The sequence below is a fragment of the Paramormyrops kingsleyae genome, chromosome 20, assembly GCF_048594095.1.
Source record: "Paramormyrops kingsleyae isolate MSU_618 chromosome 20, PKINGS_0.4, whole genome shotgun sequence".
NCBI lineage: Eukaryota > Metazoa > Chordata > Actinopteri > Osteoglossiformes > Mormyridae > Paramormyrops > Paramormyrops kingsleyae.
In genome coordinates, this window is record NC_132816.1 from 8,265,370 (window position 1) to 8,288,970 (window position 23,601).

The 23,601-nt window shown below is 52.5% G+C and overlaps 1 protein-coding gene across 8 annotated transcripts in view; it reads right to left on the reverse strand.

Moving 5' to 3' along the window:
• Positions 1 to 23,601, reverse strand: part of LOC111850774 (regulating synaptic membrane exocytosis protein 1-like) — a 72,640-nt gene that overhangs the window by 32,807 nt on the left and 16,232 nt on the right. For 5 of the 8 annotated variants that reach the window (XM_072703285.1, XM_072703286.1, XM_072703284.1 and 2 more), the window contains exons 2-4: positions 15,000 to 15,213; positions 4,503 to 4,789; positions 3,202 to 4,070 (exon numbers count right to left, since the gene is read on the reverse strand). In XM_072703285.1, the coding sequence (XP_072559386.1) occupies positions 3,202 to 4,070; positions 4,503 to 4,789; positions 15,000 to 15,213 (1,370 nt within the window). Of the gene's footprint in view, positions 1 to 2,624; positions 3,134 to 3,201; positions 4,071 to 4,502; positions 4,790 to 11,735; positions 11,757 to 12,245; positions 12,258 to 14,999; positions 15,214 to 23,601 lie in introns of those variants that run through there. The other 3 variants (XM_023825004.2, XM_023825012.2, XM_023825011.2) reach the window with 3 other exon arrangements.

The following is a 23,601-nucleotide window of genomic DNA, read 5'->3' on the forward strand; positions in this document are numbered from 1 at the left end:
TATATAAATGCAGACCATTTACCATTTACCATGAGAGACTATACGGACCATGAGGGACTATACGGACCATGAGGGACTATACGGACCATGAGGGACTATACGGACCTTGAGGGACTATACGGACCTTGAGAGACTATACGGACCATGAGGGACTATACGGACCTTGAGGGACTATACGGACCATGAGGGACTATACGGACCTTGAGAGACTATACGGACCTTGAGAGACTATACAGACCATGAGGGACTATACGGACCATGAGGGACTATACGGACCTTGAGAGACTATACGGACCTTGAGAGACTATACGGGCCATGAGGGACTATACGGGCCTTGAGGGACTATACGGGCCTTGAGGGACTATACGGACCATGAGAGACTATACGGACCATGAGAGACTATACGGACCTTGAGGGACTATACGGACCTTGAGGGACTATACGGACCATGAGGGACTATACGGACCATGAGGGACTATACGGACCATGAGAGACTATACGGGCCTTGAGGGACTATACGGACCTTGAGGGACTATACGGACCATGAGGGACTATACGGACCATGAGGGACTATACGGACCATGAGAGACTATACGGGCCTTGAGGGACTATACGGACCGCTGCACAGGGTGGCCCTCATCTTCGACTGGATGCACAAACAATCATGTCAGCCAGGTTTCATCCATAAACAAGTATACAGTCCCACGAGGTAACCAGGGGCAACAAGCTGGGCATGTACCCCCCATATTTAATTTGGTTTCATTTGCCCAGGCAAAAATATAGATCTTTACATTTGAATTATTAATTATGCACCCCCAGTATCAAACTCTCTCCTACACCCATGCATGCAGTGCATTATGTATGTAAACATTAATAAATAATGTAGCAACATAAAGGGTAGAATATATAGTGTCAGCTGACTGACAATAAATAGACACACACAAATAGCACAACGCAGATTTCTGAAATAAGTGGGGAAATTGGCAGCTGCTGTGTTACGGGTGTAAATCGGTCCATACGCGTACTACAGGCTTCTGACACAGTGTGCCATGCGGTGAAGCTCACCCTTCAGGGTATAAACAGCTTCAGCTCACTCATTCTAATAAAACCAATAAGTCCTGCTAGTTAAAACTGTCTAATCTGCAGCGATGTATTATACTGTGTACAGTAAAAATTTTACAATCTCATTTGACCTACTTGATCGCACAGGTAAAGCTGTCTGGTATGCACGGGGCGGATTCCCTCCATGGTGCGGGGACAGGACCGGGCACCCGGCTTTCCTGTCAGTCTTTGGGGCCGACTATCAGCTCGCCTTTATTCAGTGGATTATTCCTTGTATCGGTCAAAGACTGGGAGCGGAATTGATCGCTCCGACTCCGACTGCTTGGCATCAACCGCCCCAGGGCAGATCACCGCCAGCGCAGGGCGGCATTAGGATACCGATTTATTGACCCAGTTCCTGTACTCGGTGTGCTAAAAACTACCTCTGAAAACAGATTTTAGATGAGTAATAAATAACATTTCCCTCCCTGTCCGCCATGTGGCCCAGGTGTCAGGGGACAGGCTCTAAACCCCAAAAGCTGGCCGCTCCCCAAACCAGAAAAACCGACTGGGCTTCTTAACATCCTTCGGGAAGAACAAGGCACAGAAAACCCCGGCGAGGTTAAACACTGCAGGCAAATGGCCAGTCAGGGCCTTCAAAGTGTAAGATAAACGGAAGGGAAGGGGGCAAAACAGCAGTAAGGGCACACGTGGGTGACGCTGCTAATAATAATAATAATAATAATAATAATAATAATAATGCAAACTTGTGCTGGATAGGAGGCTATGGAAAGCCGGTGAATGAATATTAAAATCCGCAGTAACAGTGCATTGACGTCACAGCTCCAGCTGTCACCGTAGCCGCGTTTTACGCGATAAGTATTTTCCGATTCGGATCGTATTTTTATTCCAGTATAACACACGTTATTGTACTCGAACTAATCGTCAAGCTCTCGATTAGTACACATGCAGGTATGACAACGCTTTGCTGGGGCAAAAAAACACAGCGGTCCCTTGGGACCCTGGAAATGGAACTTAAAAAAACCCGCAGATCTGTTGTATAACTTGGAAGCGACAGCCTGCGGTATGTGGCAGATTGCTTATGATCATACGGCGAATGCAAAAATAACGTCCTCACAAAATGCCTGCATGTGCAAGACGGTGACTGCAGTGGGAAACAAACCACTTTTCCAAATGATAGTTAATTATAAATCCTTCCTGAAGAAAATATACACATTTAAACAACCGTCCAGGTGTTCTGCACAGTAAACTGTTGTCACAGTCCAATGATTCAGAACATGACGTACCTTAACTGTAAATACTTCGAGAGAGAAATCAGCTTAAAAATCTTAATTAAAGTCCAATTTCTTGCAATTATTAAAATAACATTTTTGTTACAAACACAGCACGGCATAGTTAATCACTTTCACTTACTGTCATAATCAAAACGAATCACAATATGGAAACGCAGCGATACAGTTTGCAGTTCTAAATAGCAACAGATCATATAGGATAAGCTGTTTTAGTAAAATGGTTTAGACGTGCAGTTAATGTAGCAATAAGTTAACTGGGAGTTGCCTTACCGATGGGTATAACAGGTGGTGAGCTTATTCTCCAGGGTTTCGGGCGCTGAGTTCTGGACCCTCCTGCCTGTCTGCCGGGATCCAGCCTGCCCCGTCCCATATTTACATTCCGCCCACCGTTCGCCTTAACACGCTGCCCTTTTAAAGACAGCAAAGACTATCTCCCACATCCTCTTCCTTCTTTTCCTCCGCAGCTATTTTTTCCGTTTGTTAATTTATTACAGACATTCGTTTATTTTAAAGGCAGCCATGGTCTTTAATGCCTGGCGCAACAGTAACTGATGATTGCTTGACGCGTGTGAATGTACAAAACCGTGAGGCGACAAGTGTAGTGTAATGAAAATAAGCGGCAGCTTAATGCTGAATATGAGCAACTCCATTCCATTTTATGGCTCACCTACCATTTAAAACCTAAAATTAATTTAAACATAACGGCACCGTCGTGCTTTGACAGCATGTGAAACAGCCCCAAAGAGCGCGCGTGGTTTGTTACGTCATTTCCGGAGAGCGTTAACTAGAAATGACAGCACGGTATCAGTCCCGGGGAGTTGGCAGAGGCAGGGCAGTTAACACGTACCTCTCTCGCTGACGCTCTCGATCTCCACGTCCTCACAGCTGGTATATTCGGGTGTGGAGCCGCCCTCTTCTTCCGAGCTGCTGACGGACATCTGCCTCTTGTTGACCCCACGCTTGGTCTTGTGGGGACGTGGCGGCGGCGGCCGCAGGGACTCAGATTGGTCGGAGCTGAGCGAGTCGTTGCGGAGCATGCTCTCCATCTTCTCCCGTTTGGCCTTGCGCAGCACGGCGGCCGAGCTGGGCTCCAGGTGATTCTTCCTGAGGTCAGGCCGTCCGGCGGGGCCCTGGGGGCCCTGGGGGCCTGTGCGAGGCGCGGGGGTGAGCTGGGGGATGTGGTTGGGTTTGGAGGCAGGCCCCCCCACGGTCCTGTCTACAGAGTAGGAGCGGTGGTTCTCCAGAGGTGCCTTACGCTCGCCCTCGCCTACGGCCCTCCTGCTCAGTCGGCCCTGGCTGCCTTCCCTGGGGCCCCCATTCGGCTGCAGCCCCACCTCGTTGATGGCCACGTCGCTGTGCCGGCGCTCGTGCCGTGCCTTGGACACCTTGGCGTGGATGCGCATCTCCTGCTCCTCGGGCTGTGGCTTCACCGGGTAACGCGCCAGGTTGGGGTCGCTGCGGTAGCGCGTCTGAAACTCCTCTTCCCGCCGCTGCCGCTCCGCCTCGCCCTCCGGCTGCCGTGGCCTCGGCTCCGGCCGGCCCGCCTCCCCCCCCACGCTGTAGTCCTGTGAGCGTACCTTCTCCAGCCGGCGGGGGGCTTCGCGTCGCTGGCTCAGGTCCTCGGAGGCGTGCGACTGCAACTTGCCCAGGCCCCTGCGCCTCTCCCCTCGCGGCCCCGTCTTGGTGACGGGCTCGTGGAGCGACACGGGCCTCTTCCTGCGAATTGGGGTGACACGGCAGATGCGGAAGGTGTCGGCGTCGTCAGCGAGCAAAGCGGAACGAAGCTCAACGAGAGCCGTGCTGGCTAATCGCCTCAGAGCATCAGTACCCCGCAGTGGACTGTCAGCCATTACTAACCATCGAAGAATCAGAGGAATTAAAGGCTTTTGGAGGTTAAAACTTTCAACCCCACTTTGGATTTTGAGTAAGAAGAGTAACTAACTTTTTATTTCTGATTTTAATAGTCAGGAGCGATATTCTGCGTGGAATCACATAGGGAAACGGTGATAGATAGATAGATAGATAGATAGATAATTAGTTAGTCTGGGTTCATGACTAAACTGGTATCAGGACCAGCAGCACTTGTTTCATTAGTGGACTAACCTGGGGTATGATAACTAGAATAACTATACAGGCGAGAGCACGTACTTCTCCCTGGGGGGCTCGCTCCGGGACCGGGAGGTGGGGGCCCCCGTCTGGCCGGCATCGGGGCCCTTGGGGCGGTCAGCCGTAGCAGGCGGCAGTGCATCCTGGCCTAGCCCGGGGCCCGAGTTCAGCGGGGCCTGCGACCTGGAGCGCACCTTCTTGTCAAACATGGCCGGGTCGCTGTGGGCGGCGCCCAACGCGTTGGGCTTGGCCCCCTGCCCCGAGAACCACTCCCCCGACTTGGTGAGGATCTCCTGCTGCTTGCGGCACAGGTTGCACACCCACATGACCTATGGCGAGGAATCGGAGAGGAGGAGACGGGAGGACACACAGACGGGGTGGAGAATCAGGTGACTGCGACTATGCCTGTCTGGATGCACATTTAATTCATGAAGAAAGATCCGAAATGTACGCAGGCATATTCTTTGGGCAGCTCTATTCTGAAAAGGGGGAACAAAATACCCACTCTTGAGAAACTTCTATCAGAAAACATTGCCCCAGATGTAGAGAGTTGCTATTTTGGTACAGGCTTAGAATCAGCACACTACTCCATGCTAGTATACAAACACATTTCGTCATTTATAAAAATACCCTTCGGACCTTCGGTCCACCAATCACTTGGCAAAAGACTGTGGATGCTGTAACCTAGATACCCAAGAATGTTCCAGGGAGATCTCAGCCAACATTCTGGCCAGAAGCTGGGATGCAGACATCCTCTCACATTCCCATGCTACCAGATGCAGTCTTAGGAACATCCTAGACCAGGGGTGTCAAACTGCAGTCCTGGGGGGCCGGAGCCCTGTGTAGCTTAGTTCTTTCCCTGTTCCACCACAAACGATTCAGCTCAAGAGCTGTGTGGCAATTAGCAGAAGTTGTTGAATCAGGTGTGTTAAATGAGGGGAAACCCAAAAATGTGTAGGGCTCCGACCCTCCAGGACTGGAGTTTGACACCCCTTGTCCTAGACTAAACGTGTAATTTGTTATTTTGGTGGCTGAGCAATATGACCAGATGTAGCTTAGATGTATTCAAGATGGAGCACTGTAGAGGTGAAATAAGAACATCTGGGGCACACCGGGTTGTAACAAGTGAGGAAAGCTATATGCTGGTCAAATGATCCGTTTCGAAAGCCATGTTTCAAGATAGCTGTCAGCATGGCAACTGACATCAGGGACACTGGAAAACAAGATAGAGTAAAATATAACAGCAAGGCCCCCTTAGAAGAGGGTGAACGGGGGCATGAAAAATGCTGGCTGAGGGTCTGTAGCTGGGCTGCGCATCAAGTAATCACTTGGTGTAGTTGTGGGTAAGGATGCGGTAGGTTGCTGGTTCAAATCCCCAGATGTTCTAGCTAATTCGTCAGAAGATATGAAAGATTAATCACTCTGTGAAATACCTACCTCTACATGTCTGTAAAGTGTAACTTTATTCAGTGTTATTTGGTTATTAATTCCTCGACACATCTTTTTATAAAAGGCTATATGCTGCATATAAACCCAGTAATCATGCAGTTCTACCTACGCAGCCCCGGGAATGGAACCAACGATCTTCTGGCGTCAAGCACAGGGGAATGAGTTTTGAACAACATCTCTTGTTGTTTCGGGCTGCCATGCACCCTCAGAAAGTGGTAAGTCGCCTTTCTGGGGCTGGCGATGTCGACATAACTATTTGCAGCCCTGCAGTCTCCCAGCCCCTTAAAAGCCCTTAACTAACACTCGTGTCTGCGTGTGTGTGTGTTTGCGTCCCGCTCAGAAGGCATCCACAGCCAGAAAGCTGTGAGGCCAAACAATTGATCTCAGCAGCAGCCTTCTGGTGCCCTTGCAGTGCCAGGAAATCTTTTAAAGGCGTCATTTTGAAGTACGGGGGTTTACTCAAGCTGTGAGCAGCTCCCAGGCTAGCTGAAGTCTAAAACATTTAAAGTGGCATGTGTATAAGATGTATTACATCTTACTGTCTAAACTCAATACACTTATAGCTGGTATGAGGTCATATAGAGCCACCCCCAGAAGCACAGCCAGGACCGACCTCTCCCCAAAGTCACACTGGACCCAGATGCTGATGGGAGAGAGGGCAGGGAATGTAAACAAAATTCCTCTCTGTCAAAGGAAGACGGGACATTATACAGTGCATGTCTTACCAGGTCTGTGGAGTACAAAAGGATAGGCAGGGTCAGACGACCCCAGGAGCAAAAGGGGGGGGGGGGTTACAGGTCTTGCTTAGGGATCCAATTGTGATATCACTCTGGTGACCCAGGGATTTGAACCAACAACCTTCCGGATACAAATACAGCATCATCATCATCAACCTGCTGGGCCACACAACGCTGCCAAGCTGATACTGGAGCATAGAACCAAAGGCAGATACGCCCAGCACAGAGCACCTGGAACTGAGGTACTGCGTGGCCCGTAACAGCTTCAAAATTTCACTTGGTGTCCCCAAAAAAACTCAGCCGTGGAGCCAAAAAGGAGCTGCCCCGAAATTTATGAAGATATCCAAAGCCCCTTATTCCCAGGTAGCATATTTACAGGGAATGGATTTGCCCACAGATCTGATGCCAGAGTTTTTAAATCCAATTTGCCTTCTCCAAACTGAGACCAGATAAATAAACAAAACAAGAGTCCATCGGGAAGGGCTCTGACTCAGCACTGGCTCTCGTACACAGCTGTGCCTCTGAGGCGCCATGACCAGGGTCAGGAGGGCAGGCCGCTTCATCACATCCTGACTGCGGACACCGAGGGCCGAACACAGCTAATCTCCAGTAAATCAGCTGCAGCGTGCCCAGCTGTCAGGCACTTGCAGCGGCCCTCCCAGTAAGGGAGGCCATCATTCTATACACCAGCCCAGCGTTGGAAATGTGCTGGGAGGAGAAGCTTCTGCTCAAGTTCTCCAGGACGAAAAACTTCTCTAATTAACAGAGATCGGCTCAATTTCTAAAGGCTCACCTCAAGCGGAAAGAGGGAAGCGTTAATTTATTAAAGTGACACTCACAGTTGGAGCGACGGGATGGGGGGGCAAATTAAATTTGTGGGACAGCGATCCTGAATGCTGAGTAGAGAAGCCTGCTTGGGAGGAAAGTGCCCAGATACATCCGGCGAAGGGTGAGATCATTCTGCCTGTTTTAGTGGGTAGCTCAGCATATTAACCTGAAAAACTAATTTCTAATGGTGTGTGTGGAGATTCTCATAGCAGAGGTAGCGGGAGGAACCGGGTACAGAATTAGGGCAGTGAAAGCACCATGTGCTCCTCCTGGCCAGAGCTAAGTCGTGCTGGACAGTTCTGGAACTTCAGAATGAGACGACATTTGTGATTGGTCGCCTAGAAGCCATGCCTTTTAAAGTGGCGGGACACACGCTGCCGTTTTGCCGTGGATCAAATCGCTGTACTGCAGTTAGGGGATCATAAACTCCATATAATATCACTCTGTTGTTCTGTTGACCCAACATGGTGCCGTTTTTTTGGTATGTATAACGGATCCACCTAGAAGAAGGCGGGCCTTTTGGTGTATATGTGGGTGGGGCCTGTGTGTGGGGAGGTCACAAGCTGACGTTTAGCTACGACACTAATATTGATGCTCAAGCTGCACTTCGCCATGGTGACCCACCGGCTAGGTAGGGGCGCCGGAATCACACGGACCACAGAGTTAGCATGCCTTAGCATGCATTACCATGAAGGTCTTTATTACAGGGAGTAATACATTCCTGCTCAGTGCCTGCAACCAGCTGGGGGGGGGGGGGGGGCTATGGTGACCTCAGAGCTGGTCATGTGACTCTGACACTGAGGTCAATCTATGACTCTGCAGAAGGACCGATCGGGACCAGGGAGACCATCACCAGTATAGTCAGCCGTCCGTGATGTTCCTCCATGTTGTCATTTAAGTGTTACTGGTGGGATCCTATGGTATTCAAGGACGGGGGGGGGGGGGGGGGGGGGCATCTGTGGGACTATGCTGATGCTACACAGGCCTGGAGCGAGAGCAGAAACGAATCTGTTTTATCTCCGTGAAAGAATGAGTCTCTATATGCCTGCATACTGCGGAGTTACTGAACACACGCTGTAGGCCTGCCTGCTACTGTAGGTCAGACTGCTGATTGTGACAGTGAAATACTATGCAGCAGTCCACTGCGTGTTCAGTCAGTGCGGCTGCCACAGCCAGCTGGCCGTCAGGAGCTGTGCAGAATGCTGGGTGTTATGATGATCAGTCTGTGTTTACCCCAGATTCACCGTGAAATCTGCACAGGGAACAGCTGTGCGCTGTGGCCTCAGCAAAGCACGCCGAACTGAGCGACCATTATTGAGTCCCATCCTGGAGGGAATATCAGTGGAGAGCACAGTGTCCCCTGCAGGCAGGGAGGCCCAGTGCGGCCTGGCGCAGTTTACAAGCCCCGCCCCTGGCCTACTTCCCAAAGCATGGCTACCGTGGCTGACAGTCCCAGGTGCGGCGGTCCGCTCGGGATCCAGCGCTCCGGATACCGGTCATTCATCAATGGGTTTTTTTTAAACCACTCTTTATTCATTTATGCTAATCCGCTCCATCTGCCGTCAAGGGGAGAGTGGATCTGTAACCAGGGAGGCACGAAACGCTGTCGTTTAGCATAAATATCGTGGACGACAGCGTGGATGGCGCAGGTGAAACGAGCCGTGGGGCTGGGGGGGTGTGCGGGCCAAGCCTCCCAGGACTATTAATCCTGGCCAAGGTGGAGAGAGAGCCACGATGAAACCAGCCGCCATTCCCTCTAACGAGGCTCATGATCTGCACCCCTCCTCTCCCGTTGAGCTGCCCCCCCCCCACCGCACCAGGATATTTATAAGGACCCCTCATATTTCAGGCTGAAATAGTAGTATTTCAATAGTGGGACTCGACGTCAATAGTATTGGGAATTTACGGCAGGTGCCTGCTGATGTTACAAAACTAAGACCCCCCTCCCCCTCCCCCCCAAAAAAAAATGGGGTGTAGGCTTCCCTGTGACATGGTGTCTGCAGATCAATGCCGTGATGGCTCCCTTTTCCAAACAAATGAGTTTCCTCTGAACTAAGTGGGTCAATACCTTAGCCGACAGCAGTGTGTGCATGCTGGCCTGGCACCCAAAAACCCAACACATTTCTCTAGTGGGGGGCAGGCTGCTGGAGGTCTTACCCAGAAAAGGCATGTTTAGACGGACAGCAACTTCACACAGAATAGTTATTTTTTTCCGCTCTCTCTCTTATGCTCCTTAACCAGCTGCACTCCTGGGCTTGGCCACCGGATGGCACTGCTACATGTCCGGTAATAGAGGACAGTGATTTACACTGCCTGATTTTTCTCCATTAATTGAACTTGGCTGGACTAACGGCTACAGGGCTGTCTTCTGTGCTCATCCTGATTCTGGATAAAATACTCCAAAAAATATCTTATAAAGTAAGCCCACGGTGCTGAAAGGCTCCCCATTCTCACCATGGGCTGACCGTCATCCTTCCGGAGCCCGACACGGTGCGGGCAGTGAGTCCACGCCAGGTCTGACACTACAGGCTGTTAGTGGGACGTCGGCCCGCAGGCTGGGGTCGTTTCCAGGGGAATTCCACTGAGAGCTGAGACGATGCTCGTTTAGCGAAGACCTGCACGGCGATCTGTCACATTTAACTGGCACGAGATAGTCGTTTAAGGAAATTTCAGGAAATTGAATCCCTGAAGGAAGCTGTCATTCAGCGCGGGTTAGGGACGATTCTGTCCACATTAGTGTCTGTACAGGTCCCCAGGGTGGGGCGAGTTGGGGGGGGGGGTCATGTATTCCTTACACTCTGAACTCAGACAATGACACCCTGCTAGAATTTTAAAGATGCCCTTCCTGCATTGTGGTGTTTAGGTTCTCCTTCCCACGGCTGACGTGAAAATGCGTGGTGCTACGGAAAGGTAGAGATAAAAACAATGGAAGAATGATATTCTGGGTGTGCGTCCATACCCAAGGGAGACAGGTGATTAAGCACCTCAAGTTTTCAGTGGAATTCCCCTTTTAGGTTAGAAGAACATGCACGTAAGATCCCCCATCCTCTCTGAAAGCAGGACGATTCTCGGTTGATACCAAGGTGCCGTAAGGCCGTTTGGAACATATGCCGTGCTGGCAGCTCCGGTGAAGCCGTGGGTCTGTCAGGGTGGGGAGCTGGGGGTTAGGGTGTGTGTGCGGGTGGGCCAGGAGGAGTGAGGGGCGTGCTTTGGGTGCTGTACCACCCAGTACCACCGTCTGCAGAGCGGTGACGCGACTCCAGGGCAAAAAAATCGGGCTCTTTTTGATTTTTAAAGAAGCATCTGCAGTGAAAATGGAACGAGCATCACGTGAGAAAAACAGAGGATGTCTAAGCGGCGAAAGGCAGCCCTTTAAACGAGAGGATCACTGGGCCAAAGCCACACCTACAGGGTCCACTGACATGCCGTTTTCTCGTTTTAGAGACAAAGAACAATGTCTCCTTCTGGGAGCCTGACTGGCCATGTTTGTCCCCAAGAACAGCTTCTCCCGCGGTTAGGAAGAGCGCTGGCAGCGTGGCAGAGCTCAATGAGGGATCATGGGAAATTTCACTTTTAAAAACTCTGGAGAAGCGAATGTCAGGCTCCCAAGTTAACTGGGTGGGGAGGGAGGGGGGCGGTCTCACGTGAAGGTGACAAAAGCGAGCGTGTCCCGCTGACACGAGTGTCAGACAGACTGAGGATTGGGGGTCTTTGGGGGGGGAAGGTTAATTCCAGTTAACCCAGACTTTCATAAAGGCACAGTTGAGGACACACCCACGCAAGGTTTGGCACAGAACAAACACAGACAGGAAAACGACACAAAGACGGACTTGTTTTTTTAGGAAATCTCCGGTCTAAATTTCCTATTTTCAGGTTTTTTTTGGAAATCTCCTGTAAAAATCAAGACGGGACCGGCTCCTTTGGTTAGGCCAGAAGTTTGACGGACAGTTGGGTGGGGGGGGGGGGCTGACAGTGGACGGGGGGGAGTCTGCTCTGGAAAGGTGTGCTGAAACTCCCCCCCTTTCCAGTGGCATGCCTATCGCGGTCCCAAGCCGGGGGGGGGGGTGTGGGGGGGGCAGGCAGCATGCATTTACGGGGCATATCTGTGGGCCCGGGGGGGGGGCGGAGCAGGGGAGGGGGGGGGGTCAGCCGTGCCCCCCAGCCCCCCCCCCACCCCCAGCCAGCCGGAGGGCGGCACGAAACTCATGCAGCCGCCCGCTGGGGGCTGTGACTCATGCAGGATCTGCAGAGAGAGCCTTACCCTGTCCTTCACTATGTGACACTTTTGGGGTGGGGGGGGACACAAAGCAATGGTGGCCGGTTAGTCACGCATTACCCACGAGCCCCAGCTTACCCACGCCCTGCCGCCGGCGGCCTGTCACATGTCAAAAACCTCTTTTGGGAGAAAACACACACAAGTTAAGATGCGCTGACATTACTCACGTTACTGCCTCGTAAGCTGGCTCAGGCGGCAAATTAATTTATTACATTGGCTTTTTATGCGCATGTGGGGGCTGCAGACTGCCTGTCACACACACATGCACACAGACACACACACACACACACACACGCGTTGCATTACTGTTGGATCTATATCATCCACAATAAATGCTGACTAAACAGGCCGCCCCCGTCTGCAGAGAGGCTCCGGACATGTGGAAAACAAGATGATTCCCCCCCCACCACCACCACCTTAATGCATGCCTGTGGCGGGGGAGGGGTGGGGGTGGAGTTTCACGACATGAAGAATAAGAAGAGAAAAGGTGCTAACCACTTTGTCCTCCTTGTGCGAGGCAGCCCAGGAAGCAGGGAGGAAGAGAGAGAGGGAAGGAGAGAGAGAGAGAGAGGGAAGGAGAAAGAGAGAGTGTTAAAGGCCACTGGTATGAGGCACATGGAGATGGGTTTGGGGAAAAGGTGATGACAGGCGTGTAGGGGCGTGCAACCCAGCGTGTGATCAGTGACAGGACACGCGTGCATGATCACGGATGGATGGAATCAGGTCTGGCTCTAGGGGAGGGGCTAAGCTTACGATTGGGTGAGCCAGGCCCACCCTCCCATGGCCCCCAGAGCCAGGCGTGGACGGTCTGCTAGCCATGCTGCATTTGTGCACTTTGGTTTAGAAGGTGGGGTTAAAGATGGGGTAGGACAACGGGTGTTTTTTCTAAAAGCGACAGACAGGAAGCGCAGGGAAGCAAGACGGATGAGGCACTCCGGCGCACGTGACAGCGAATGCGTTCAGGATGCAAGGAGATTTATTCCTTACTGTGTATGGGGAGATACTCGCACCCGGTGCATTGTGCTCACGCGGAAACCCCGCCGTGCAGCGACACGCTAGTTACATCACTGTGGTCGCAGGAAATGCGGCGGGCTCATGAATGCGTGAATCGGCCGAAGACACAAACCCATAGAAATAGGTATGTTAGGATTCAAATTTTGCCAAAGAGACAGAATGGGTGGGGCAGCAATGGAAACCAATGGAGGTGGTTTATATAACTAAATGTACGTGCTAATTAGATCGTTCCGGTCGGCTGGCGCTCCCAGAGCAGGCTCCTCGCGGACTTACACTGGCCGCAGGAAAGGTACAGAGAAGTCTGATCCCAGAATGGGTCATGAACCACACACGCTATTCTGCTGTATTTTAAGAACTCATCCTCAGGGTTGTGGGTTCGATTCCCGCCACTGGATCAGAGTGTGTGGTGTTTGGGTGTTTGCCTGGGGTCCTTCCCGCAGTCCAGAGGCCTGCTGTTAGGTGAGCTGCCATAGCACGCATGTGTGCTTGTGCCCTGCAGTGTCCTGGGAGCCTGTGCCCCGTGTTTACCAGGGTAAGCTCCAGATTCACCATGATCCTCTAGCAGATTCCTGGATACAGAAGATGTCTGGATGTACTGCAGCTTGTCAGGAAACAAATGGACCCTCGTAATCTGTCACTGATTAAGTGTGCTGTTTTTATTCATGCACTTGTATTATTATTATTATTTCTGGGCACAGAGACAGCAGTGCTCACTGCTGCCCCCACTGGTCATTTTAAGTACTAGCTCCTCATCATGCCATGGCTCTGTATAGAAGTTGTACAGCCGAGACCAGGTGCTGGGGCCCCTGCAGCATCGGCCCGCCCCCCCAGCAGCTGGCACAGCTGGGTCTGGCGGAAGCGCGACAGCTTGTCTCTCGGCAGGCCTGGGCCTGCTGAGCTGCCTGCCAGGTTGGCTCCCGCGAAAGGGGGCCCCTTTCTTACCGACGGCCGGCCCTCAACGGGCCTGCTAGGGACCTCCTCCTCCTCCTCCAGGCTCCGCCATGTCCTCTCAGCATCCTGCCCCCTTCAGGAGCCCCGGATAATTAGCTCCATGTTACCCTTTCCGCTCTTGTTGCCTACGGCTGCCCCCCGAATCACACATCAAGGCCCCCCCTCCTGTCTGCCTCCCCGTGCCGTCTCGTTACTGATAAACGCTAATTAGGACACTGGGTCCAGCAGCAGCCGTCTCACAGGGGAACTCTGGGGGGGTGGGCACCATTTGAGGGATTTTCTGCAGCGGTGGCCCCCACCCCTTCTCTGCCGTGCTCCTCTTCAAGACCCCCAGTACTCTCAGTGATCACGCCAACCCCCCTGACTAATACCTCATTAACCTTTCCCAGCGCTCAGCAGGGCTACCGTAGGGTGACCCCCCCCCCCACACACATCCTCGGAGCCTCGAACCCGAGCCCCCGCATCCCCACAGATCCTGCCCACTCATTAACGATGCCTCAAAATGCAGCAAAGCGATTTTTATCAGGCACACACTCATTTTAATTTGTCTTTTTTTTTTGGGGGGGGGGGGTGTTGTTTAGCAGTTAGCACTGACCTTGTGTGAGTCATTTGCACCGCCTGACATAAATTAGCAGGTCAAAAGGTCAAATGGCTTTAGGCGAGCCCACTGATCTCAGGTCAGATCTCCAGCCTCCTCCCCCAGGATCATGGTGCCTGCTGATATGTGTCTGGCACCACTCATGTGTGCATGACATGGGTTGCGTGTGTGAACCCATACACACCTGGCTGTTAGATTAATCAGGGCTCATCTTGGCTACGGTTTAGGTAAAGCTAATTTTTCCGACCTAAATATGTGCTTTATTTTGTGAATCTATGCCCACATAAATCACACGGCGAAACTGCCATTCGGGGAGGGGTTTCAGCTGGGGCATGATGGGAAGGCCACGCCCCCTCATTAGAATCCTGCACTGCTGTCTCTGGGTTCTAGCCAATACACTTTTTCTAATCAACAGTTAGCTACACTGGTGCCCGCGCAGTTTGGCATCCCATTCTGTCACACGTCCCTTGTGTCTGGGGGGGGTTGGAGGTTGGGGGGGCATAGTGGGGGCAGCACCGTGAACAGTGGCATATGGCGAGACATGCCCAGGGCGCTTCTGAGACACGCATGAAGAAACATTCCCATGAAAGAGGTGACATGGATAGCATGTGGGAAGGGTCATGGGGTGGGCGGGGGGAGCAGACAGACAGAGACGGGGGCGTGGCGGAGAGGGGGCGAGGCCTCACGTTGTTGGAGCGCAGGGAGACCCGGCCTCCACAGCGAGCGCAGAACTTGGTCTGGCAGTAGGAGCAGAGGTGGCCACAGCCGTCAGCAAACTTGGTCTTGCGGCAGATGCCGCAGGTGGGGGCGTCGTCCCGGTGCAGGCTCTGTTGGCGCCGGGTGTCGGCACCGATGCGACGCACCTGCTCCTTGTAGCTCTCGAACTGCTGGTGCAGCCTTCTGATAGCAAGGGGAGAGGGGGGGGGGGGGGCGTGGGGCAGGGGGGGGGGGGCGTCAGTCAACGACTGGGCTGCAGCACAGACACAAACAGAGAGAGACATGGATAAAGAGAGAGACAACTGACGGAGAGAGACACCGACATAGAGAGACACTGAGCAAGAGTAAGACAATGACAGCAAAAGAGACTGATGGTAAGAGATAATGATGGAGAGAGAAACTCAAGGAGAGAGAGAGAGAGACACTGACCAAGAATGAGACAGTGACAGAGAGAGACACTGATGACTTTGACTTTTGAAAAACTCTTTATTAACACAAATGCGCGATTAAGCCTTGCTCAAAAAAATAAATGAGAGACACTGATGGAAAGAGACACTGACAGAGAGAGACACTGACCAAGAGTGAGATACTGTCAAAGACACTGACAGGGAGACACTGACTAAGAGTGAGACAGTGACAGAAAGAGAGACTGATGGAGAGACAGATACTGATGAAGAGAGACACTGACAGAGAGAGACTCTGACTGAGAGGGAGACGGTGACTGAATGAGACAGTGATGAAGAGAGACACTGACAGAGAGAGGCACTGACAGAGAGAGGCACTGATCAAGAGTGAGACAGTGATGAAGAGAGACACTGACAGAGAGAGACTCTGACTGAGAGGGAGACAGTGACTGAGTGAGACAGTGATGAAGAGAGACACTGATGGAGAGAGACACTGACTGAGAAAGAGACACTGACAGAGAGAGGCACTGACAGAGAGAGGCACTGACAGAGAGAGGCACTGGTCAAGAGTGAGACAGTGACAGAGGCACTGACTTAGAGAAACAGTGACAGAAAGACAGAAGGTGACAGAGAGAGAAAAACAGAGAGATACTGACCCTCAAGCACACACAGCAGTGGCTGCCCAGTGTCACTGTCACCACAGCACGCTGAACGAGTGACCTAGCGTCATCCCCCATCTGCCTGAATCCTGCGCCTTCCTCGGCCTGTCCTGCCCACTGACACGCCTCTCTGGCACCTCAGGTCCATCTGCGGACCGTCTGGTACGCCGTGCCTGATACGTGACTGTCACCTCTGCTCTGCTCTCGTTGACACCTGCCCTCCGAGGGCTCTCCATGCCCAAGGACCCCTCTGACGGCCAGGATGGTGCCAATTTACCAGCACGCGGGGGGGAGCCGGGGCATGCCGAGCAGGGGGGCGCGTGCCAAACGGAGATGGGCCAGCAAAGAGCCCCAGGGAAAGGTGCCAACGCCGCACACAGGCAGAATGTTCTGTGTTATTAAGCGGCTCCGTGCCAGCATCGTTCTCTCCAATGTTCCTGCTGAACAAAGTTCCTGAAAACTCCAAGTTTGGGGAGCAGGGTCTCACCCACAGCTCATCTAGACCCGTCCGGACCAGACCACAACCTGAGGGGTCGGACTGACCCAGTATACCCAGGTGTAACTGCTCGTTCACCGCCACACCCCAGCTCAGCGTTACAGGGGGAAAAGGCGTGTGGCCCAGGCCAGGCGATACTGCTGCCACCTTCACACCATTTATCAGGGGGGGGGGAGGGGGGGGGTAGCTGGCCAGACATTTAACAGATTAAAAGCCCTTTGGCAGACAGTGGCAATTAAAAATACTTGAAGTGGAGTGTTGAAAGCCTAAGAAACACAAAGTTACACCAAAGTGGGCAAGAGAAACCAAACTTTCCCCCCCCCTCCAGACCGCCCCCTCCCCCAGTGCCCCCCCCCCCCTTCACCACTGGCTGGTTGTTTTCCTGTGACAAAAATATCATTCCTGTGAAATGCAAAAGATGAAGAGACCTGCCTAGGCGCAGTGATTACCCCCGCACTGGCGCCCCCTGTCTGCAGGCGGCGTGAACGCCCTCGCGACGTAACCTCTCTGCTTCCTGTCAGGCTGAAGGCGCGACAAGGAGGAATGTGCTCAGCCCCGGCCCCTTGTTTACGTCCCAGCGGGGCTGTAAATTCACACGGCGCTCAAAGGGCAGACATCGATCGCTCCGGGACTGCCCCGAGGGACGGGGGGTTGGGGCGGGGGTGGGCACAGTGGAGCTGTCAGGTTAGTGTATTTCATCTCCTAAGTCTGAGCATGAAAGGAAGCATTGCTATACTCTGTGGACTGCTGTGTGCCTCACTGGGACCTGTGTCCGTATCCAGAAGGTCTTGGGTTCAAATCCCAATGGCTGCCAGAGTTCTCATATCGCTGAGCCTTTCAGCAAGACCCTTAACCTCCAATCACCACAGTGGTGATGAATGCTGGCTGACCCTGTGCTCTGACCCCAAGTCTTCCCGGATTGCATATCATTTTGAACAAAAGCATCTGCCGAATAAAGGAATGTCAATGTAGTATCACTTAGCAGTAGGTCATACCAGGCTGTGAGGAATGTGGAACGGGCCAATCAGGGATCAAAGGGAAGTGATGTCATCAGAGCGCGCCGAGAGCTAAGGAGACCAACGGGTGCTCAAAGACATAAAAGTATGTCTAATGGTGTCCAAGTGGCCACAGAAACCGTTAATACTCAACAGTCTAGCATCCTAAGAACAACCCTCTCCACCCCATACTTGAGGGTTAGCAGAAACATCAAGCTGTAAGCTCAGGTTGCTTTCATAGTAGGCAGGGAATTTCCATGGCAACTTTGGGAGTCATCACGTCTAATACTTCAGGAGAAAAAGAAACATGTTTATGTAATCACCTATCATCCTGCAGAGGTTTGTCAAGGAAGATTAAACCTGAGGCATTGCTTCGAGTTGGATGGGATGTGTGATCAGGTAACGACTGGGAATGAAAAACTGCAGCAAAATAAACATGAGGGACGAGGGGAGGGGCTGAATCGAGTCATGGAAAGGGGGCTCCGCAGAGTCGCATTACAGACAGAATTACCTCATACTCGCATAATGTGTGAGTGTGCATTAAAGGGGAGTGCCACCATGAAACCTCCCCTTTAAATGCTAAACAGGACATGATACCTGGGTCAGTGATTTGACCATGCCACACGCTGCCTGATACTACCTGTTGTCATGCGAAATTAGCTCGCTTGCTGAATCATCGATCATGCCTTGACATAGTCATTGCAAAAATCCGATTTGCTGATGTCATTTATTTATTCAAACGCATACATCTAGCTAATTCGGAAAGATGTTTGGAAATCGGAATACGTTTAGCAAATGCTGAAATTTTAGATATGTTCACATGCAAACAAGTTTCCATCCACGTTCCACAGCATTTTCAATGAGGTACAGAGAATATTCTCTCAGTGACATTTTTGTCATACAGGCAGGTAATCTTTACAGACTGAGTGATCAAACATAGTTGGCAACAGAGTTCAGAACTTAAAATTTGGTTTTACCATGATGGGGAGAAGCTGAGAAAGTTATAGGAAAGTGATATGGCATTATCTATCAATATTCAAGCCTGTGGGCACAGATCCCACACTGTACTGGTGCAGGGTTCTGATAGAGGATGTCCCTTGCACAATGGGGAAATGGAGATTCCTGTCGGACAATGCCCTTTTAAAACAGAGGCCAGGGGAGCTAATCATGCTCCTCACAGGACCTAAAGACACAGCGGTACGTTCCTCATTTGTCATCCTCCTGGACGAGCTTCAGCTCATCATGGACATGAAGTGAGCAGAATGACGAGATTATGAAATGGGCACATTAAGTTCTGGCCTTAATAAACCAACGCCATGTGAGTCCTCAGAGGATTAAAGGCCGTGTGCACTCTACTGACTGTGACATCACCCCCCCCGCCCACCCCCACCTCAGATCCCCCACCCTGGCTGACATCGTGTCTTAATTAAACTTGAAGGGAAGCTGCTAATTGGGGCCTCGTTTCAGTCTGTTCCCTCCCCTGCTTAATGGGTCTTTTCTGCAGATAACAACAGACTGAAAGGAGATCGGTGGGGATGTGGTCTGACCGGGACCCCCCCCCCCCCACCATGTCTAAACACAGGTAACAGGAAGGGCTCTGGGGTGAGTTAAGCTGAGCACTTTTGAAAGGGGTGTTGTATCGTAAATTGGTGGCACAGTGGTTGTGGGTTCGAGTCCCAACCCCAGCTTTGTGTGGGTAATCGGAGAGTCTAGATCAATCAGACACTACACCTAGCAATGTATTACACCCAGCACAGTGTTACACCCAGCACTGCATTACACCCAGCACTGCATTACACCCAGCACAGTGTTACACCTAGCACTGCATTACACCTAGCACTGCATTACACCCAGCACTGCATTACACACAGCACTGCATTACACCCAGCACTGCGTTACATCCAGCACTGCGTTACATCCAGCACAGTGTTACACCCCTATCCTTTCTAAATAAATATCACGGCTTGACTCCCATTGACAGTGATGTACCAGGTACCACTTAAAGTCAGTCCCGCCCACCTTCTCTAAACTCGAGCCTGTGCCTCCGCTGGATCAGACCCACACCGATCTAAAAAGGCCGGATTAGGAATGATCTGCTCTTTTCCAGGGTGCGGTGAGTTGGCTCTCCAGACACTATGAGTCACCCCTTAACTTCAGGACAAAATCTCCACATAGATAGATGGAGATGCCAGCGACTCGCATCCGCACTAACATCACCTTACTCCTTACTGCCTCGGTTTGCATTTATACATACGTGTGTGTGTGTGTGTGTGTGTATATATATATATATAGAGAGAGAGAGACACACGCACAAATTTAAAGGCAGCCTTTTAGGTGGTGCTGCTGTACAGCACCTGGCGACCAATCAGAGATGGCCAGGAATGCTGGGAATCACCTGCCGACCAATCAGAGACGGCCAGGAATGCTGGGATTCTCTCCGTGGCAAAACACCGGCTGCCAAGCCTCACCCGCAACGCTCGCGTGGGCATCCTGCAAGCGATCTCTGCCCAATCTGGCCAGACTGCTGGTACATCACACCACACCCTGGCCCCACAGCATCCGGAGCGCCCTGACGGGACAGTCTGCAATTGCAGCCAAAGACAGAAACCTCTCCATAAAGACAACTCATAAATAATCTTGCTAATGGCTGCGAACAGGGCAAAGCCGGCGACCTCCCAGAAACATCCCAATTCCTAAAACACTGTCCAGTCTCATCACGGTGAGCTGATCCCGCGAACGACACCCTGGATCGCCAGCCCCAAGTCCGGGGTGACAGGGACGTGGGGCGAGAAATACCTGACTTGTAAAAAGGCAGCCATGTCTCGCCGATTTTCGTCTCTGGTGTCCCCAGCTTCACGAACAATAGCGGAGCAGATTCATCTGTGCCTGGCACTGGTCCGGCAGACTCACAGCCCGGAGCCCGCATGCTGTGCGCGCCGAAAGCACAGTGCCACCCGGGGGAGCCGGACCGCGACAGCCACTTGGGAAAGATTCCTTGGCAACGGTGACGACTTCAGAGAACGGCGCCCTCCGCAGGGCTCATTGGTGGCCAGTGGTGGTGACGTGTGGCACTGCCACGGCACGGCCGCACCTTCTCCTCCGCCCAGCGCTTAATTGAAAATTAAGACCGAATGCCAAACTGCAAACGGGCGCTGCCAGGACTCAGAAGAACCGCAATTACGCTAATGCAGAACGAACGTAGTAATGGACCTGAGGTATAAAACACTGCCCTCCATTTTTGTAAGGAAGGGCCAGCGAGCGGGGGGGGTGTTGGGGCTTGCCAGGAGTGCGTGCTTTAATTTAATAACAGCCTATACATCTCCAGATTGAAATTCATCGCTGCATTTGGCCTGAATCACAGCGCTGCGGAGAAGTCCTGCTTCATTGTTCCCGGGATGAGGAGACTAACTGCGACTCTTCTTTCGTTTGAGTTTTTGCTTTGTTTGCTTGTTTTGTTCTGTTTTTATCATGATAAGCTGGACCGGATGAGTAAACCAAGGGGGTGTTAGGGGATCCATGGGGGAGTTTTTGAGTTTTTGGCGATGGCCTAGGGACTCCCAGCGAGACGGCATGTTTAATTAAGTAACGGCATGCCGTTACACGCACCGCTAATTGCTAATCAAACGGGCCCATCAACAGCGAGGATGACAGCCGAGGCGACGCGGGGCTTCCGGGCCTCGTTCACCAGCTCCTGCGGTGTCACACGCCTTGGGGACAGGTGTCCCTGTGGGGAAGCAGAGCCCAGGCCAGCGCGTGTGCCAAACGGATTAGCAGTCACCAACGGTCAACAGCACGTCATACCCCGGGGAAAAAAGACAGGGGAAACTAAAAAAAGCTCTTAAAGGTAAAAGGGACTCTTAAAAGTATGGGGGATACCTAAAAAAACAAGGTACACTTAAAGGTACAATGGATACCTAAAGGTACAGGGCACACCTAAAGGCACAATGGACGCTTAAAGGTACATTGGACTCTTAAAGGTACAGGAGACTCATCAAAGTATGTGGGATACTTAAAGGTACAGGGCACACCTAAAGGTTCAAGGGGCACAGAAGCTTCAATGGATGCTTAGAAGCACAGGGGACAATGAATGTTACAGGAGACATTTAAAGGCACAGGGATCACTTAAGGTACAACGGATAATTAAAGGTACAGTAGGCACTTAAAAGCACATGGGACACTTAAAGGTAGCGGGGACATTTAAAGGTACAGGAGACACCTAAAGGTACAATGGACATTTAAAGGAAGACACTTAAAGGTGCAATGGACATTTAAAGGAGGACACTTAAAGGTGCAATGTACATTTAAAGGAGGACACTTAAAGGTGCAATGGACATTTAAAGGAGGACACTTAAAGTTAAAGGGGACATTTAAAGGTACAGGAGACACCTGAAGGTACAATGGATATTTAAAGGGGGACATTTAAAGGTACAGGAGTCTGAGCTAGAATTCAAGGAATTCAGAGAGAGCCAACAAATCTGCCAGGAAGTAGACTGTCGCCATGCTGGTGAGGGGGTCTGGGAAGTGCGGCCAGAGCGGATGCACCTGGAGAGCCGGCTCAGCTGAGCTGTTTTCCCGCTCTGGCCTGGCGCCGCCCATGTGTCCGTGTGTTCGGCACGCTTCCCACAGTGTCCGTCGCATGTTCGGCGGCACCATGCCGTGCTCACCAATCACATGCTGCACGGACCCCGCGTTGCTCAGAATCGCCAGCTTAGTGACTGTCCTGCACCTGGGCCACGGGTCCACAGCACCGCGCCCAGCAGTGAGCCAGACCACACTACTCCCCCCCACCCCCACTCACTGTAAATCGAGCCGGGAGAGAGTGGAGGGTCCAGGACGCCCAGTTCCCGAGCGGATTGGGCCGGACTTAGCTCTCCGGGTCAGAAACTTGGCCCCGGCCCTGCTTGGCCTATTTCCGCGGCTCTTTCCGCTTATGTACACATGGCAGCTGGGGGGCGCTGTGCCTCGCTGTGCCTCTCTCCCACGCTGAGCTCTGGCATATGGCGCCTACTCCACACAGAAAAGAAGAGCTGCCTTTGGCTGACTCGGTCCTGGGCAGAGCTGCCCACCCGCCCTGCCACCCTCTGTGTCGTCCTGTTTCCAGGCAAAACGTAAGCACCCCCCCCCCCCCTTTCGGCCCCTCCCTCTCCTCATGCCATAGCCTGCTAACACGCCCCTCCCCTCTCGCCCCATCTGCTCCTGCTCCCATTTCAGTCCCCTCTCTCGAGGAGTCCCTTCCCAAATCCGTTCCCCTTCACCACGTTCCCTGCCAGTCGCTGCCACAGTAACCCAAAGAGGCACGCTGAATGGGCACGGCTCCGGCATGACGGACAGGCTGCTCCCTGCAGAGCATGTGACGCCCGCCTCGTTCACGTATCCACCTCTCGGCACTCGGCCACACAGGGCACTGTCACGCTTCATGCTAGCTGCTATGGAGACGGGGATGCTGGCTCTCTCAGCACCGCAGAGATGGGTGACGGTTTACCCAGGAGCCAATCTGAACCTGGCCCCCTAAAATAACTCCTGTCGAAGCACCAAGCCCCGAAAATCCAGCAGAAAAGTTGGGTTTTAACCCAGTCAGCCCCTAATGTCGGGCCTGTTTGTGAAGGCAATGGCTATGCCGGTTCCCTGGCTGCCCCCACCCCGGCCGCCCCCCCAGCCTGCTCTGCGTTATCCCGGGATTAGAGGACGTGACCCCGGAGTAACGGGAGACTTCCGAATCACGGCAAAGCCGACCGGATTTAGGAGCAGAGCCGCACGCTCCCGGAGCTGATGTGATTAAGACGCCATCCGCTGTGTGAGCCGCACCCCCCCCCCCCCCCCGAATGGGCCGGCGTTTCTGAGGGAATACCTTATTAAGGGGGGGCTTATTAAGGCACTCCTCTGCCGGAGTACCTGCGAGCTTTCCATTCCGAGCCAGGAGGCCACCATGCGACAGGCACAGACATCCCTTAGGGCCGGGAGGTGTTTCCCTGGCCTCCTCCCCCATCACGGGGCCCCCATCTTAAAGGGGCAGAAGC